The sequence below is a fragment of the Mus pahari genome, chromosome 13 (genome assembly GCF_900095145.1).
Source record: "Mus pahari chromosome 13, PAHARI_EIJ_v1.1, whole genome shotgun sequence".
Classification (NCBI taxonomy): Eukaryota; Metazoa; Chordata; class Mammalia; order Rodentia; family Muridae; genus Mus; species Mus pahari.
Window position 1 is genome coordinate 96032659 of NC_034602.1, and position 19503 is coordinate 96052161.

General features: G+C 38.3%; 1 protein-coding gene across 8 annotated transcripts in view; it reads left to right on the top strand.

The window, feature by feature from the left end:
• Positions 1 to 10513, top strand: part of Mtf2 (metal response element binding transcription factor 2) — a 46585-nt gene extending 36072 nt beyond the window's left edge. For all 8 annotated transcript variants that reach the window (XM_029545041.1, XM_029545039.1, XM_029545040.1 and 5 more), the window contains 6 exons: positions 1407 to 1474; positions 3718 to 3888; positions 7143 to 7248; positions 7383 to 7435; positions 7544 to 7648; positions 8122 to 10513. In XM_029545041.1, the coding sequence (XP_029400901.1) occupies positions 1407 to 1474; positions 3718 to 3888; positions 7143 to 7248; positions 7383 to 7435; positions 7544 to 7648; positions 8122 to 8479 (861 nt within the window). In that variant the 3' untranslated portion in view covers positions 8480 to 10513. The remainder of the gene's footprint in view (positions 1 to 1406; positions 1475 to 3717; positions 3889 to 7142; positions 7249 to 7382; positions 7436 to 7543; positions 7649 to 8121) is intronic.
• The last annotated feature ends 8990 nt before the right edge of the window (positions 10514 to 19503 follow it).

Sequence of the window (19503 nt, forward strand, 5' to 3'; positions counted from 1 at the left end):
GGAAGAGCAGTCGGGTGCTCTTACCNACTGAGCCATCTCACCAGCCCTAGGGGCTTCTTTTAAAGTTCCAATTTTTTATTGTTCATTAGACTTTAGTTTTGTGCTTTCAGGGTTTACAGCTTGGGGTTGGTTCACTAACATATCAATGCCACCTTTAGGTTAGCTTGTTAGCATATCAAGGCTTTTCTTGGGCTTGACTTCCCTCTGAGTTGTCTTCATGACTGGTTCATCAATATATCAGAGTTTACGGTGGGCTGGCTAACTCCAATCTTGGCTGCCTGGTGGCAGGCTCTTGTCTTGATGTTACACAAAGGTTTCACTTATGTCCTAACTACTTTTATATTAACTCACCTCACCTGTAGAGCAGAGTTGGAATAATGACTTGTGAACCTCTTCTAGCTCCAACATTGTTTTTGGCAGGTAGAGTTCTCTCTCACTTGATGTGTCCTTGGGCTTGGGAACTAGTAAAGAATATTCCTTGTGTCAGATTACATAGAGCTCTGACTGTATGTCTATCTCAATCAATCAGCCAATCTGTGGGGCTAAATTTTAAACTTTGTTTGGGTCTGTTTGTTTGGGCTTAGTGTTTTTAAGACAGGGTTTCTCTGTGTAACCCTAGCAGTCTTGGAACTCACTCCGTAGACCAGGGTAGCCTTGAAATCACAGAGATCCACCTGCCTTTGTCTCCCAAGTGCTGGGATCAAAGCTTTGTGCCACCACTGCTGAGTGAATATATAGATGTTATAAAAGCAGTTTTTGCGCTGAGCTGTGGTGGTTCCCACACCTTTTATCCCAGCACTTGGGAGGAAGAAGGAGGTGGATCTTTATGAGTTTGAGGTCAGTCTGGCCTCCAGAGTGAATTCTAGGATAGCCAGGGCATACGAGCAACACTGGCTTGGAAAGCCAAAAGAAAAAAACCAGCCAAACAAAAGACCCCCCCAAAACCCTAGTGATTTATGAAGGTGAAAAGGTGCTGAGTTATTTGAGACTAACTAAAGTGTATAATTGAGAAAATAACCCTTCGAGTTTCACATTTTTGTTGTTGAGATGATGTGTAATATTAAAGTTACTATTTCCCTAAGTTATAGAGTTAATACAAGTTGAATATAACTGCTAATATGTCAGTTTTGTAGTGTTTATAGTATTCAGTTCTACAAATACATTTATTTCATGTAATGAACTAATAACAAAATGGGTATAAAATTTAAACTTTTCTTCTAACATAGAAAAAGTAAGTCTTGAAAGGTTCAGTGGCACTCGGTAGGTCATATAGTAGCTTAGTTAGGACCCAGAAAAAATAGATGCTAGGCCTTCTGAACACATATCCTGTAGCTCTCTGTCTAGCACCTGTATATTATTAATGAATAAACTTATAGTGTATTAAATTGTTTCTTGATACTTCACAGCTGGCAGACACACCTAAATCTGAAAGATATGAGCATGTTCTGGAGGCATTAAATGATTACAAGACCATGTAAGTGGATTTACTTTACATATCCCTACCGGGGAGATAGTAAGAGAAGAATAAAGACATTAAGAATTGTGGGATTGGTGTAAGGTAGATACCATTTTTAATGTTTGAATGTCCTGTTCTCTTTTGATCAGAGTAAGGGATTCTAGAAGGCTGGAAAAGAAAAGAGAATGGGTGGGTGGGAGGGGCATCAGTGTCCTGATGGGGACGTAGATTTAGTCTACTCTCTTGAATCATATTCTTTTTTTTTAAAGATTTATTTATTATATGTAAGTACACTGTAGCTGTCCCCAGACACTCCAGAAGAGGGAGTCAGATCTTCTAAGGATGGTTGTGAGCCACCATGTGGTTGCTGGGATTTGAACTCTGCACCTTTGGAAGAGCAGTCGGGTACTCTTACCGGCTGAGCCATCTCACCAGCCCCTTGAATCATATTCTTATGATAAACTTATTCTGTAATGCAAAATACTGAAGATAAAATAAAATCTTGTTAGCTGGTGGTTTCAGATTAGTTATTGCCATAGTGAGGAGTGGTAAGTTGCTGAGCAAACTAAGTAGTATTGATCTGAGTGGTCTTAGATAATTCACTAATAAAATCTTTATTCTTGTATAGACCACTCTCCTCCTTTAAACCCAGCATGTCTACATTTCTTGAAAATATTTTCAAAATGACAAGGAAATTCTTATAAATGTATGTATACAGACTTGCAGACAGTCTATTCTTGCATTATAAAATTTTTGGTTTTGAGAAGATGCAGTTTTGAACTTGACAGTATTTTCTTACTAGATAATGTTTTAGTTACTTGTAACTAGATCTTTAAATTATTTTTAAAATGTGTAAGGTAATTGAGTAATTGTACTGATTAAAAATATTGATGGAATAATTTTTTTGTTTTTAAAGATTTATTTATTTATTATGTGTGAGTACACTGTAGCTGTCTTCAGACACTCCAAAAGCGGGCGTCAGATCTTAAGGATGGTTGTGAGCCACCGTGTCAGGTGCTCTTACCCACTGAGCCATCTCCCCAGCCCCCGATGGAATAAATTCTTAATTCCACCTTAAAATGTCAGAAATGCATATTACTGTTAATGGTAGAAATGAGTAGTATATATTCTTTTTGTTTGTTTTGTTTTGTTTTTTTCTGAGACAGGGTTTCTCTGTGTAGCCTTGGCTGTCCCAGAACTCACTTTATAGACCAGGCTGGCCTCGAACTCAGAAATCCACCTGCCTCCGCCTCCAGAGTGCTGGGATTAAAGGCATGTGTCACCACGCCCGGCTAGAAGTATATATTCTTTAGGTACATAAAAATGGAAAATCATTTTGAGCAACTGACTGATAAAGGTTTTTGTTTGTTTTGTTTTGTCTAGACAGGGTTTCTCTGTGTAGCCCTGGCTGTCCTGGAACTCACTTTGTAGACCAGGCTGGCCTCGAACTCAGTAATCGACCTGTCTCTTGCCTCCCAAGAGCTGGGATTAAAGGTGTGTGTCACCACGCCCGGCTCGATAAAAGGTTTTTATGGCCAGGAATGTGCTAGTAGAGTATACAGAAATGTTTGGTTACAAAAAGTTTTCCAGATGCCTAAATGTCTATATATTAAAAAATTTTGGATGTAAATTGATTTCAACCCCAAGGCTGGCCTTCTATATACTCATTTTATTTTCTGGATCTTCAGAGATGGTCTTTTTAAAAGTTGGTCTCTAGTCAGATTTTTTTGTACTATAAAGATACTCAAAAATAAAGAACTCAATACTCTTTGCTTCTTGAGATTATTTAATTATTAATTTAGAGACAGGGCATTACTGACATGCTCAGTCTGATCCACAATCCTGTGTTCAGAGCCAGAAATTGTGGCTTATACCGTGATGTCAAGTACTTGGGAGGTTAAGGCAGGAGAATCATGAATTCAAGCTAATTCACCTTCTTAATGAGACCAGTCTCATAAAAGAGATAACCACAAAAACCTGAATTTAAATAATCCTAGCTTGGCTTCTCATGATCTATGATCTATTATTAGTTACCTATTATCACACCTAATCTAGAAGCCATATTTGGGAGAAGCGGAATGTGGGACTTTTCTATTCTTGACCTATCCTTTCCATTCATGATAACCTGTAGCCTTTAGATAAGAATCTATAGCCAGATATGGGGTTGACAAGAGAATAAAGGATATCAAGGGGAAAATATTTTGTGGTATCTGGTAGTTCTCCATGAATGTTATGCTAGGGCCTTCCATATGTATTTGCAGGTTTATGTCTGGGAAAGAAATAAAGAAGAAGAAGCATTTGTTTGGGTTGCGAATTCGTGTTCCTCCTGTGCCACCAAATGTGGCTTTCAAAGCAGAGAAAGAGCCTGAAGGAACATCCCATGAATTTAAAATTAAAGGCAGAAAGGCATCCAAACCTATATCTGACTCAAGGTAAAGTCTGCGGCGCAGCTCTGTTTATCACTGAATGTGTGAGTTATGAGGTGGCATGTGACAGTGTGTATGACAGTGTCAGTGAGTGGCCTGCACTAGCCCCACCCCATGGCAGGCCTATTCACTTTAGACAAGGTAAGGAAAGAGGATGTTAGATGTTCACTTCCTGACCTTTGGCCTTTGAGGAAAGGATTTAGTACGTAGGTATTGTTGTGTGGGCTGATTTACTTTTCACACTCAGCACTTTGGTCAGACGCCTTTACCTTCTAAGTGCTGAGGGTTTAATGAATGACAGATTTTCCCTTGTCCTTAATAGGATCACATTACAGTGAGGAAAATGTGTAATAAAGTAATTGAGTATTCTGATTCCATTTAGAGTTAGTCTGATGTTGGGTCAGTAGAGGCGGGGGACATTGTACTTCAAAGGGAAGGCTTAAGGAGGACTCTGAGATGATATGGAGTGTATTCTAACAGTATGCAGAGTAAAGTAGCATAGCACTCCAGGGTCAGTAGTGGAGGCCATGAAACATAGTCTTGTAATAGATGACTAGTTTTCTTTGAATGGGGATTAGAGAGTAGGGAAAGTCCTTGAAAGATTGGATGTCTCTTGATCACACAGCGATTTGTAGATATGGATACCCTGCCCTCTCTAAACAGTGGTAGCCATCTTAATTAGGTAAACGGATTTAATTATCTTTAGGAAATGCTTTGCAAGGTAGTACAGAGGTAAGAAAATTAGGAAAAGATAAAGACTTGGTTTTGTCTGGATGGTGCTTGTGCAGGAGTTATGGAAACAGTCAAGTGGAGTAAATAGGGTTGACATCTCTTTTGGGGCAGAATTGATGAAATTTGCTACTGGATTAATGAGGGAAAAAGAGGAATAAGTTAACAGATTTCAAATTTTCAGCTTGAAGAACTCGTAGAGATGCTAAGATAGGGAAGAACGTGATGGTGAGGTGGGTGGGGGACATTCCAGTTCTGTTTTTGAATTGAGATTCTTAGGACACATCTAAATGGTGATGGGTAGGTGACTTTTATTTGTAGATAGGGAGTGCACAGACACATCAGGACAGATTATAAAAACTTTTAAGCAGATTTATTTATAAAGTCAGGAGAATGAATAAAATGATCTAGTGTAATAAAAGGAACAAGTAGGTGTCTGAATTTAGAAATTTGGAGATTTATAAAATATAACGTATAAAACAAAGGAGATTTAAACAAAATGACCATGATAGAATGAAATCAGTATTATTGGTGTCATGTAACCCAAAAGAATGGAATTGTTTCAAGAAAAATGGATAAGTTAAATGACATTGAATGCTAGTAATTCATGAGAGGATACTGTAACATTTTTGTTATAGTGGCATTGATGAAAGCAGTTTTTTTTTTTTTAGAATAAGTAAAGATTGTAATGAGTTGAAGTATGATTGTGATTTATGTATTAAGAACTATGCTTCTGCCAGGCATGGTGGCGCACGCCTTTAATCCCAGCACTTGGGAGGCAGAGGCAGGTGGATTTCTTGAGTTCGAGGCCAGCCTGGTCTACAGAGTGAATTGTTCCAGGACAGCCAGGGCTATACAGAGAAACCTTTTCTTGAAAAACCAAAACCAAAACCAAAAAAAAAGAACTATGCTTCTGCATGTCAGTACACTAACATTTAGAATGATGGTAATCACGAAGGGAAGAGGGCATAAAAGGGTACAAAAGGAAAACTGAGTTAGACAGAAGAGAGTGAAGAGGAAATGTCAGAGCTGAGCAGTCTTGCTGTGAAGTTAAACAGACCAATGGACTGGAAGCGGAAGATGGGAATGATAGTGAAACATAACAGCTATTTTAGTAGTTAGGAAATAATTGGAATCTGGTTTTGTATACCAACAGTGGCCCAGTAACTAAGCAAAGATGAGTGTAAGTCAAATCTCATTGAGAAAGCAAAGGGAAGGTTCTATTCTATCTATTGCCTCAGTCTGAGAAAGGCAAAGTATATGCTTGTAGAAATTAGAAACTTAAGGTTATTGTTTAGTTGTTTATTTTCTCAAGGAAGTGAGAAGTCAGTGAAGCTGTATGCAGAGGGAAATTCTAGTGAGAACAAGAGGAGTAGGGAAATTTTGTAAATTATGTTTTGTAAATAACATTGACAATACCATATAGCCATTTTAATAAAGTACATACTTAAGGTATTGTTGAGAAAGGAAAAAAATACCTCTTCCTCCACTGTTCAGTTTATTAATCCTTTATTCTCAGCTGCCATTATGAAAGAATGAGAATCTCACGAAAATCGCATTGCTGTGATGTTAGGAGTGTACTTAGTCTGTGGCAGCTCTCAGATAACCGAGTACTACCAAGGACTAGTCTGTCGTCAAAGCATCCCTGTCCTTGTGGACCCTGTGCATGCTCAGTCCTTTGAAGGCTAAGTGTACTATTTTCCTCTGTGGTCTTCTTTACATGCTAGGTTATTCATCCTGTCCTTAAGTTTTGACCTCTTCTAGGCCTTCCTCTCCCAACTGCCCCTTTCTTATGCTCCTACTTGGAGTTTTACCTGGCTTATCTTCTTTCTAGTCTGCTGTAGTTGTGGTCCTTTTCTTTTTCTTTCATTGTACTTTGCTTATAGCATCCTCATGGCACTTGTATTTATTTGTGACTGTCTATTTTGAGTCCTTCAGCATCTTTTTGTCCCGTTTATACCTTTCTGTAGCAGCCATTGTTCATGGAGTGACTCTATATTCTGCATGCTCCTGTTTGTCCTTTCGTTCTTCCTTTTTTAGCTATATCCTTGCCTATTCAGCTTTTTACTACTTGGTAAGTACATAAATGTTTAGAAATGATTTTCTAGTTTGCAGTTTGACCTGTCAAAGGCTCTGTTTCAGTATGGAAGATTTCTTGTTTCTCCTTGATTCTGTTTCTGCTGGTATATTCAAGTGTTCCTTTGATGTACACGAATATGTGATATTAATGTCTGAGACTGTATATGTAAAGAGAAACTGTTGATAGTGAAATTTTTAATATAGGTATATGCACAAGTTCTTGAAACCTTCCCCTTTCAAGTAGTAAGAATTTAATATTAAAATTTTTTTTTTTAGCTAGTATGGTTTTTTGCTGATTTGTCTTGAAATGATAATCATATATTAGATGTATAGTATGGAGAATACCCTTTTACTTAAACCTTTCAAAAATTGAATTATAATTATTTAATCAGCTATGTAAAACCATTGTCAATTTTGCTTTATGCAAGGATTAAATATAGTCTTTGTTTCAGGGAAGTAAGCAATGGGATAGAAAAAAAAGGAAAGAAAAAATCTGTAGGTCGTCCTCCTGGCCCATATACAAGAAAAATGATTCAAAAAACTGCTGAGCTACCTTTGGTAAGAGGATTTGCTTGCATATGTTCTCAGTAAAGACGCTTGTAATTATTGAGAAGTGAATGCTTTATTTCAGTTATAGTAGAATTGTCCTTTATGAATTTTTTCCTTTAAAAAAATTTTTTTGTAACTTTCAGGATAAAGAATCAGTTTCAGAGAATCCCACGTTGGATTTGCCTTGTTCTATAGGGTAAATAGTTAATTTTTTTTCTTTCCTTAGAATTTTCTTTGTGAAGGAATTATTATCTCTATTGTTATGTAATATAGTTGTTATACCATTTAAATTCTTTTGTCTCAGGAGAACTGAGGGAATTGCACATTCATCCAATACCTCAGATGTGGACCTCACGGGTGCTTCCAGTGCAAAAGAAACTACCTCGTCTAGCATTTCCAGGCATTATGGGTAGGTATTCTATGTATTACTGTGTCTGAGGTTTCCCTTGTAACCTCTGCTGTGCTGGACCAGGCTGGCCTCAAACTAAGGTCCACTTTGAGTGCTGGTCAAAGGCATGTGCCATCACTGCCCAGCTTGGTTGGTTTCTTTCTTTCTTTCTTTCTTTCTTTCTTTCTTTCTTTCTTTCTTTCTTTCTTTCTTTCTTTCTTTCTTTCTTTCTTTCTTTTTTCCTTCCAAATTTTTATTAGATATTTTCTTAATTTACCTTTCAAATGCTGGTATTCCCTTGTACTGGGGCATATAAAGTTTCCAAACACATTTACAGTAGCCAGGTGGTGGTAGTCAGTAATCCTAGCCTTAGGGAGCCTGCGGCAGGGAGATTATGAGACTTTGCTAGCTTAGTCTATAAGATGAGATCCTGTGTAGAAAAACTTACCCAAGTGAAAAATATCTTAGCAGATGTGTTCTTTTCCCTCTCCTAGATTATCTGACTCTAGAAAAAGAACTCGCACAGGAAGATCATGGCCTGCTGCAATACCACATTTGCGGAGAAGAAGAGGTCGCCTTCCACGAAGAGCACTCCAGACTCAGAACTCAGAAGTTGTAAAAGATGATGAAGGCAAAGAAGATTATCAGTTTGAAGAACTTAACACAGAAATCCTGAATAACTTAGCAGATCAGGAGTTACAGCTTAATCACCTGAAAAACTCTATCACTAGTTATTTTGGTGCCGCAGGTAGAATAGCATGTGGCGAAAAATACAGAGTTTTGGCTCGTCGGGTGACACTTGATGGGAAGGTGCAGTATCTTGTGGAGTGGGAAGGAGCGACTGCATCCTGACTGTAGGACTGAACGTTGTGTTCACTGCACTCGTTTTCTGTTGGTACAGTTTAAAAAAAAAAAAAAAAGAAACGAGTGTGGGTTTTATTATCTTTCTTAGAAAAACAAACAAATAGAAAACAAAAATATTCACAAAAGGATACTGGCCTTAAAACATGTTCCTGTCAATGTTATGGATGTTGTCATGAAAAAGATATCTTTTAAAAATCAGAGGAGAGACTTAATTTTTTAAATCTTAAGATTTGTAGACTGTTTCTAGGATAGGCTATTAAACATGATTCAAACCCATGCATGGTGTTAGATACTTTTTATAATTATTCCATTGAGTCAATTTTTGTGATTAGTGGTTATCAGAGCAAACAAATCATGTAGATAGCACAAGTATTTGGAGAAACATTGTGTGTTTTGTTAACAAAATGTTGGAAAGATTTATTTCAATACCCTTTAGATTTCATAAAGTGCAGTGTATATAATGTCTACTGAAAGACTGTAAAATATTGAAATTTCAAGCAAAATGTAAAAAAATATATTGAGCCTGTAAATTGCTCTGTGACTAGACTTCATTGTCGTCTTAATATATTCTTTGCATGTACATGTATATACACACAAGTGTATATATATGTGTGTGATTATGTGACCTATGCAATACAAATTATGGGAATGGGCAGCTTTGGAGTATATATCCCATAATTCTTATTTCAGGAATAGTTGCAGTATTTACACAGCAGCATTTCTTCTCAGGCGTTTATTGGGTGCTGTTGCTTGCTATGTATGAAGAGAAATGTGTCAAACAGGTTTAGTGTGTACTGAAGAAGGGTGTGAACAACAGTGTACATGGGCTTTTAGAGTGCTTTTCAGTCCTTGTAACTTAGCTGTTGAATACCTAAAACAAATTCGAGTGATAACTACATTATCTCCCATTAGAAGTGACGTTTCAAGTTATTGTGGCACATTATGATTGTAAATGTCTAGGTTTTAACAGTAAGTCTGTAGGAGCCCAGTAAGACTCCTGAAATGTCTGTAGTAATTGTTAGTCATGTTTGAGTAAGCGTAGTATGAACAAAGTCTTTTATTGCACAGGGTTAACAAACAGTATGTTGCTGGCTGAGGCTAACTGCTGTTTTATTACAACATTACCTCTTGTTTTTATAAAATGTACCAAGATTTTAAATTGATATCTTTATTTTACGTGTTAAAAAAAAGTTTCTTTTATCACCAGTGTTAGAGTTGTCTTCTGTTTTTTTGTTTTTGTTTTTTTGTTGTTGTTGTTTTCTTTATTAGCCAAAGAGTAAACAGAAGAATATTATTTTGGTAGCTGTTCATTTTACTTTTATAATGATTGGTGGATTTTATACTAAAAATTGGGGAAATTTCTGCCAAAATGAAAAATCTGTGACGTGTATTGATGACAGAATGCTAAAATTGTGGTTAGTGCTTATTTATTCCATTAATTGATTATTTGCCTGTTTTTAAACATGCTTTATTTCTTTAAGCATCTTCAAAAGATGACTTTTCTTGTCACATTTTAGCCAAAAGAAGCAGGGAACTTCTTGTCCTGCTTTTGGTTCCTGGTTAACCAGGTATAATGAGCTTTACAAAGTGCAAATTATAAACTGTCACTTCTGTTCACTTCCACCAAAACTTGATTTCCCCTAGCTATTAATTTAAAGTTGCCTTTCCTGCAGCTGCAATATTTTGAATAACACAGAGATTGTGTTAATTTTCGAATGTTTGTTTATATCTAGGGGTAATGGAAAATGTAATTCCCGTGTAACCTTATTCACTCCAGCTGTATCATATTTCATTTTCCCAAAGTTCTTTAATTTTAACTGAACACCAGCAGTATTTTTAATAATTCTTTAAGATACTTGGAAGACAATTTATCAAGCTGAACTGTCTCTAGACTTAATTATTGTGAATGTCTGTTTTCTTTTATCATGGTGGTTCACATGGCTCTGATGTTCAGTTTGTATTTTTGAAATTGCTTTACTTAGAATTAAAACAGACCAACATTAAATGTGTGTATTTTTAAAAGAGCTAATGAGTTTTTCTTCTGTATCTGCTTGAAAATACACACTGGTGCAGTAGTAAACTGCTTTTATTTAGCTAGGGAGGAGGAATTTTCCAATTCTTTTATATACTTGAGTTAGTCTTGAAGAACTTTGCTCCCATTTCCTTTTGTCATAATGATAATATTGTATGTTCACTGTGAGCTTTTAAAAAAGGATTACATGCGTTGTATTTAAAATACTGTCGAAAATCAGACTTCACAGTTGTTTCTTCTTCCTAGGTATTGGGGCACATGTAAACCGATTTCCCATTTTTGCTAAATTTTTTTGCTAATTTTTTTTTTTCTAATCTACAGAATAGAAAAGTTGTAAAATAATATACCTTCCTTTCTTTTTTGTTTTAAGCATTTAAGAGAAAGAGCACAGAAGCTGTGATTCTTGGCAGCTGCTGTAATAGGTAAACTTGGTCCTGCGTTAGGTTCTGGCACGTTCAGCAAGCAGCTACAAGGCAGGAGCAGAAGTTTTTAGAAAGTGTTGTGGAAGTATGCTCAGAATTTGTAAAAAGGTAGAAGGGAAGGAAAAGGCTCAGAGAGACTTGGCAGCAGTTCGGAAAGAGATCGTAGGAGACCTTATTGTAATCTTTCTCATTTGTAACCACCCTGTACTGTATGATAAACCAGTTAAGTGACTGAGAGTGTGCATTATCAGAATAACTGTAAATCCTCAGTGTTTGACTTAACTGCACTCTGTGTGTGTGTGTGTGTGTGTGTGTGTGTGTGTGTCGCGCAGTAATGAGAGGTCTTTCTAGGAAGATAGCTATTGGAAGTCTTTATTTTTTGTTGACAGTTTAATGTCTGAGTATTTGTTTTCAATGTTGGGATAAAGTTGTGGTTTTGGCATTTAGGTACTATTAAATTTGAGTTATTAAATTTTGAAAGGGGGTGGGGTTTTTTTTGTTGTTGTTGTTTTTAGACACAGGGTTTACAGGGTTTCTCTGTGTAGCTCTCGCTGTCCTGGAACTCACTCTGTAGACCAGGCTGGCCTCGAACTCAGAGATCCGCCTGCCTCTGCCTCCCGAGTGCTGGGATTAAAGGCGTGCACCACCATGCCCGGCTGAAAGAGGGCGTTTTTAAGGCCAACAGATAACCCATGAAATAATTACAGATAGATCTCCCTACCCCCCAAGGCCCTTTGTATGGAGAAGTTTTCTTTTCTGAATCAAGAGTACAAAACTACAGAAGTCCTATTCAGTTTCTCTTAAGGCATTTGATATGTTAGTTTTTGAGCATGGAAATGAAAATTTGACATTTAAATGTAAAGTAAAAGCTGTGTCTGATCATAGGTATTTTTCTAATTGGTGTTAGGAAGCCTAGATGATACATTTTTAACATGGGAGAAACATGTAGAATATCTGTAAGCAAATAGATGGTGTTTATACAAATGTTTGTAAGTTATAATACCAGAGTAATAGCTACATGAAATATTTTTTTTTTAAATTAGAATAAGTTCAGTGTGTGGGTGTATGCTATTTCTTAGTATTGAGAGGCTGAGATATCAAGAGGCTGGAGGCTAGCCTGGGATATATAGTGAGACACTGTCCAAATTAATTATTAAGATTATTATTAATATTAATTATTGATTATTTAAGATTAAAAATGAGCAAGAATAAGATGACAGCCAGGCAGTGGTGGCATATGCCTTTAATCCCAGCACTTGGGAGGCGGATTTCTGAGTTCGAGGCCAGCCTGGACTGCAGAGTGAGTTCCAGGACAGTTCAGTCTATACAGAGAAACCCTGTCTCTAAAAAAAAAAGGTAAGATTGCAAATGAACAAGATGACTGTCCATTTGTACCTGGCAGAGTTCTTTATTATTCAATTCTCTCTGTTTATTGGCATTTTCTGTTTCTGGAGATGAATACAAAAATTGAATTCTTAGTAATTCCTTTTCTTCAAAGTAATTCTTTGATTATTTAATAGATTCCCCATTGTATATAAACAAAAAACAAAACCTTCATGGGTTATATATTATGTACATTTGGATAAAACAAATATTCTGCCTAGCCATTTGTCAGGATGCAGGCATGTTTTATTATACTTGAGTATTTTCTACTTGAGAGGCTGAGAGAGATTCTGTCTCAGAATTGCCAGTTTCTGTTGTGTTTGTTGTATTTATAGTTATTCCTTTTGCTCCTACTGTGTGACATTCATTCCTCTAGAAGCTGATGTTAAGTTCCTGAATAAATATAAATTGGTGTATGGGGAAAAGAACAACAGTAGAGCCTTCGGTAACATGTTACTCAAGTGCATCTGACAGACAGACAAGACCACGGTGCTCTGTCGTATTTAGTGGGATCTCCTCGGGCTTCTGAACAGCATTTCTTTGGAGCTCATGGAATTTGCTCCCTGTGGGTCACAGCAGCGATGGGACATTAACGTCTATTTTGAAGGACTACATACTTAGTCTTGAAAACATTTGAAAGGTCTGCACAAGCCTGGGGACTGCCACTTGCCTCTCATGTAGTTCCGCCTTCTTATCACCTAGTCTCTGGATAGTTAATAACATGTTATATTATTGTTTTTATTTTATTATGGTATTCCACCCTCTATTGCTTAACAATGTACTAAAAAGTTGATGCCCATCTGAAGTTTTTTGGTGGTGGTGGTGTGATTGAAATGAGGTTTCTCTGTGTAACTCCCACTGTCCTGGAACTGAGATCTACCTCTTCCTCACCAGTGCTGGGATTAAAGGCTCTGGCCAACACCAGCCTGTCTGAATATACCCTGCTGGGCTGGACAGTGGTGGCACCCATCTTTAATCCCATTAATCCCAGCACTTGGGAGGCAGATCTCTGCGAGTTTGAGGCCATAGAGCAAGTTCCAGGATAGCCAGGAATATACAGAGAACCCCTGCCTTGAAAACCAAAAAACAAAAAAGAAAAAAGGAAACATTTAAAAGGTGTCCTTTAATAAATAGTATTAGTGGAATGCACAGTAAATTTTAATGAGCAGAATTTAAAACAATACAGCTGCTAAAAATTTTGTTGAGTTTAGTTTTAGTTTGAAATTACGTTAAACTACTATATTTTCTTCAACAGTTATGTGTTATATGTGAGTACCTCCATGCATGTATGTGTACCATCTGGGAGCAGGTGCACAATGGTCTGAAGAGATGGTCTTGTCCTCTGAGGCAGACATGAGATGTGGGTGTTGGTGAGAAGTGAATCTGGGTACCCTGGGAGGGCAGCATCTCTCCAGATTCAAACTTGCTAGAAATATCCCTGAAAATAAGCTTCATGGAATCTTTGAGTCATTTAAGACTCAATTTTGATTTCTATATCTACTCTTTTGTAACTTCCAGATTTCATGTAATAAGTCCATCGTGGAAAATTATTTGAATTGTAACTATAGGTTCTCCTTTCTTTCTTTCTTTAGGCCCTGTGTAGTCCAGGCTAGCCATGAAAATTGCTATGGGGTTGAAGATGGTCTTGAACTCCTGCCCTTAAGTTACATATGTGTGAATGTGTGAGGTATGCACAGGTATACAGGTGCTCTGAAGAACTTGAGGTAGAGATGATAGCCTCCTGGCATTGGTCTGGGGGACTGAAATTGGGTCTTTTGCAAGAGCAGTGTGTGTTGTTATCCATACCTCGGTGTACATTTTTGATACCTTTTCCAGTCCTAAGATTTGTTCTTTGAGACATGCTTTCCTGTAGGAAGAGATACAGAAATCATGCTGGTCTGAATTCTTGGTACTCATCTTTACTGTTCTCAAGTATTGGGAGTAGCATGCCTAACTCATAGTAGGTACTTTAATTAAGCCCTAAACCAGTTAAAAAAGCACATTAAGAATGAATGCCTTTTTATTTGGAAGTCTTGTAGAATGTAGTAAATGTTACATGCTTTTATAAGAACTATTTTGCTGGGCTGGGTGGCACCGTCTTTAATCCCAGCACTGTGGTTGCAGCAGCGGGGAGGTCTCTCTTATTTGAGGTCAGCCTAGTCAGGCCTACAAAGTGAGATAGTTAACTCAAATAAGTTAAATTAATAATAAATTCATTTTTGAGGCTATAGAGATACAGTGCTTAGTGTACACATTAGCATCGGTTTGGATGCCTAGCACCTACGTAGACCTCAGAAGGGTACTGTATACCAATAACCCTAGCTCTGATGGGTGGAGACAGGTATATTCTGGGGATTTACTCACTAGTGTCACCATAATAATGAGCTCCTGGGTCACCGAGGAAAAGTTAGGGTGGAGATAATGAAGGTACCCAACATTGACCCCTCGCGTGCATGGGCAAGCAGCATAGCACACCTAATGGTAGATGAAAACGTCTGTCTGCTGGGAATTATGAACATTACTGTGTTGCTGTATATAGTGGTCCTCACAGAAATTTAGATATGGATAGGAATTCTTACTCAGCCCAGCCTAGGTGACTGCTGTCACATGTGCCTGTCTCCCTGTTAGTCAGTGGGGTTCATGTTTATTCATGGTGCCCTGGTGGTTTTTCTCCTCTTCAACCTGTCTTATAAACTCAACTATAGAATACGTGAAAAGATGTTAAACAAGGTTTTCTGGGGTTTTTAAGTAAATAAAATTTTGCACCTTATTTTAAGAAGGCATTTCCTCAGAGTTAGGCTCATAAGAGTAATTTGTAACCTGAAGATCCTTTCATGATTCTATATGGAATAGAGGGATTTAGAAGTTAGATAATTGCTACATGACTAATAATGGAGGGGATAGCAACTTGGTTTAACCATCTCTCCAGCCCCAAGACAATGTTTTTGTTTGTTTGAGGAGATTGTACAGTGTGTAAATTCAAGATAACACATTATTTAAGTGAGTGTTTGTTTGTTTGGTTTTGGGTTTGTTTTTTTTTCTTGCTTTTTCGAGACAGGGTTTCTCTGTTTAGCCCTGGCTATCTTGGAACTCACTCTGTAGACCAGGCTGGCCTGGAACTCAGAAATCCGCCTGTCTCTGCCTCCCAAGTGCTGGGATTAAATTGGGATTAAATGCGTGTGCCACCGATGACTGGCTTATTTGGTTTTTTTGAGACAAGGTTTTTCTGTTTAGACCTGGCTGTCATAGAATGTATATAGGCCAGGTTGACCTTGAACTTGAGTATTAAGATTAAAGGCATGTGCCACCTCCACTGCCCAGCTAATAAAATTGGTTCTTATAAGCAGGAACACTTATGTGGAGTTGGTTTGAAGGAGGAGTTTGGAAAGGTTTAGAGAACAAGCTAAAATAGCATAGTATGATCCAAACAGAGCTTCATAGAAACTGATGATGAAGAAGAGTAGAATACTGTTAGAATGAGGATAGAGCTGTGTGGTGGTGCATAATTTTTATCGCAGCACTTGAGAGACAGAGATAGGCAGATCTCTGTGAGTTCAAGGCCAGTTTGGACTATAGAGCAAGTTCTAGGACAGCCACGACTAGAGACCCTATCTTGAAGGGGGCATGGGAAGGAACAGAAATACAAATCCAATGTGAAGTTTCAGTTGGACATGAATGTGTTATTGGCTACCCTCATTATACTGTGGCAGATTTGCTGGGATTCTTTTTGTGTATGTGCATGCATATTAGACACATGTGTGTATGTATGCCTACATGTATGGAGGACATAGGTTGGTTGAAGTTTATCTTTTCTACTTTATTCAAGTAGGGTCTATTCCTATTCTGAAAGTCACCAATTGTCTAGCAAGTTTAGTCTGGTCCTTTGTCTCCCAAGTGCTGGAATTATGTGTGTGTTTTACCACGCCTTGCTTTGCTATTTGTGTAGATCCCAGGGATTCAAACTTTGGTGGTCCTGCTTTTGCAGCAAACAATTTATCCACAGAGGCATTTGCTCAGATCCAAATTTGTATGCATTTTATCCATAACTTGTGAGAATAAGTGACATACTAACTAATTCATCTTTACAAAGACTGAGCAGCATTCAGGAGGTGGCATGTTTATTCTTGCTTCCATTTTATAATGAGAATTGAGACTAAAAGGCAAAAAAAGATCTAAAAACCTTAAGGATTTGGAAGGAAACCAGTCAATGTAAACAGGGATAGGACCTGCTCCATGTTCTGTTATGAAGTTCTTTGCTCATTTCACTTGGGTGCATTCGTAAGCCTTTAGCCTGTCACGAAGCAGACTTAGAGTCTTCTTGCACATCCATTGCCTAACATAGGTTCATAGTAGCGTAGGTGTTTTGGTGCTTTTATGAGATAGGGTCATACTGTGTAGACCGGGCTACCCATAAACTCTTAAATCCATTAGCCTTTTGTCTCCTGACATTAAAGGCACGTACACCAGGCTCCTGTGTGTTTAAGCACTTTTATGTTTTCTTCTACCCAAATGTTCATAACTATTTTGAATTTTAGGTATTGCAAACATCTTTAAATTGGGCCTGGGGAACTTTGTCTAGGTTGTCTATCCTGTACAGCTAGTTCCCAACCCAACAATGTCAGGATTCACATAGGGAATGATTTAGGGTTCCTGCTAGTTTAGGTATATGTTAATGAGATTAAAAGTGTGTAGAGTTAAATAGGAAAATGAAGGGAGCTGCAAAGTCAGTTACTGGATAATCAAAAAAGGAGTCACCCCAGGAAGAAATACAGCCTCGAAGGCCGCAGGGAGGTCCAGTCTCTGATGGAAGCATATTATTAAAGTTCCTCACACCAAAATCCAGGTCTGACCTATGAGTTTCTGTGTTTCTGGAATGAGCACCACCACACCCTTGCAATTTCAGTCCTTACTGTGGGCTGTTTGCAGTCCTCAAGCTCTCTCAGAAACAGCTCTGGATCACAGAAAACAGTCTTCTGAAAACCAACGACTTCATCCTGATGTTTACCCTAGAACTGACTGACTAGGGCTAGGCAGAAGCAGCAGGACTGACAGCATTGGGAAGCTAGTGAAGAGACAGAATTAGTGGGTATTAAGTCAAGGAAATGGAGAGGTAACAGGATGTCAAAACATGAAGTAGGTTTGGTTGGGGTAGAGAAGTAGCAATGCTTGATAGTAATGGGAGAAGTTGGGAGGGGTAGGCACCAAATTGTGAGGCACCCTGTATGCTCTAGTCCATGTCTTAAAACAGCTGCCTAGTTTTCCACAAATGCTTACATTTATTTATACTCTGTGCATTCTTCCTGTCTTCTGCTGTCAGTGCCATGGAACTGTAGTTACAGGTAGCTGTAGGTATGTAGGTGTATGGAACAGATTTTGGATCCTCCAAAGAAGAACATTTCTCTGAAATACTTAGCGTAAAATTTTTCCAGCTTGAATTTTATGGTTTTTATTTTTATCATTTTTAAATTATTTTTTTGAAGACTATTTCATGTATCCCCGGTTGGCCTGGAACTTGACATTTAGCCCAGGACGACCTGAGTTTGTGATTATCTTGCCCTGTCTTCTGAGTGCTGGGATGACAGGCATGTAGGTACTATGCTGGATTTCATGGGGGGTTGATGGTTAAACACTAGGGGCTGGAGACATGGCTCAGCAGTTAAGAGCACTCTCTGTTCTTCCACCAGTCATGAGTTCAATGCCCACAACCACATGGTGGCTCACAACCATCTCTAATTGGATCCAATGCCCTCTTCTGGTGTGTCAACAGGATGCTCATATAATTTTTTTTCTTTTTAATTAGATATTTTATTTACTTTTCAAATGCTATCCTGAAAGTTCCCTATACCCTCCCCCTGCCCCTGCTCCCCTACCCACTCACTCCCACTTCTAGGCCTTGGCATTCCACTGTTCTGGGGCATATANAGTTTGCAAGACCAAGGGGCTTCACTTCCCAATGATGGCCGACTAAGCCATCTTCTGCTACATATGCAGCTAGAGACATGAGCACTGGGAGTACTGGTTAGTTCATACTGTTGTTCTACCTATAGGATTGCAGACCCCTTCAGCTCCTTGGGTACTTTCTCTAGTTCCTCCACTGGGGATCCTGTGTAGCTGACTGTGAGCATCCGCTTCTGTGTTTCCCAGGCACTGGCATAGCCTTACAAGAGACCGCAATATCAGGATCCCTTCAGCAAGATCTTGTTGGCATGTGCAGTAGTGCCTGGGTAAATAAATAAATGTTAAAAAACATATCAGGGCTTAAGCTGTATTCCCAGCTCATATTCCTTACTTCAAAAATATGCTCTTGACTATTTAAGAAAACAAACATGTAATGGATACATGGCAGAGCATGTAGAAAATTTAAAATTTTTTAAAGATTCATGTGTATGAGTGTTTTTCTTCCATATTTGTATGTATACCATATATGTGCCTAGTGCCTGTGGAAGTCAAAAGAGAGTGTCCCAGATCAGATTTTCTGGGAATTGAGTTACAGATGCTTGTGAGCCATCCTGTAGGTGGCTGGGAACTGGACCTGGGGTCCTTGAAATAAGTGCTCTTATCCACCACGTCTTCTGTAAATGCGTTTCTTGTTACTAGAGTATTTAAAAAATCAGAGTAGAATGAAAAAAATTCCAGAAAAAGAAAATGCCGATATAATTGGAAAGGATTTCATTGTATTTGAAGGCGTATTCTGGATTTCAGATGTAGCTCAGTTGGTAGAGTCCTCATTTGGCTTGCATAGGGTCCTGTATTGATCCCTGCACTGAATAAAACTGGTTAATGGTGGTTCACACTTCCAATTCCATCACTGGGCAAATGGAGGCAGTAAAATAAGTAATTTATGGTCATGCTATACAATTAAAGGGCAGCCTGGGCTACATGAGACCCTATCAAAAAATCAATTCTAGGGCTGCAGAGATGACTTAGTGGTTTAGAGAACTTCATCCTCTAGCAGAGGGCCAGCTTTGGTTTCCAATACCCCCACATGGTGATTCACAACCACCTTTTTTTTTTTTTTTCCTTTGTGTACTGGCTAGTTTTGTGTCAACTTGACACAGGCTGGAGTTATCACAGAGGAATGAGCTTCAGTTGGGGAAATGCCTCCATGAGATCCAGCTGTAAGGCATTTTCTCAATTAGTGATCAAGGGGGGGAGGTCCCCTTGTGGGTGGTGCC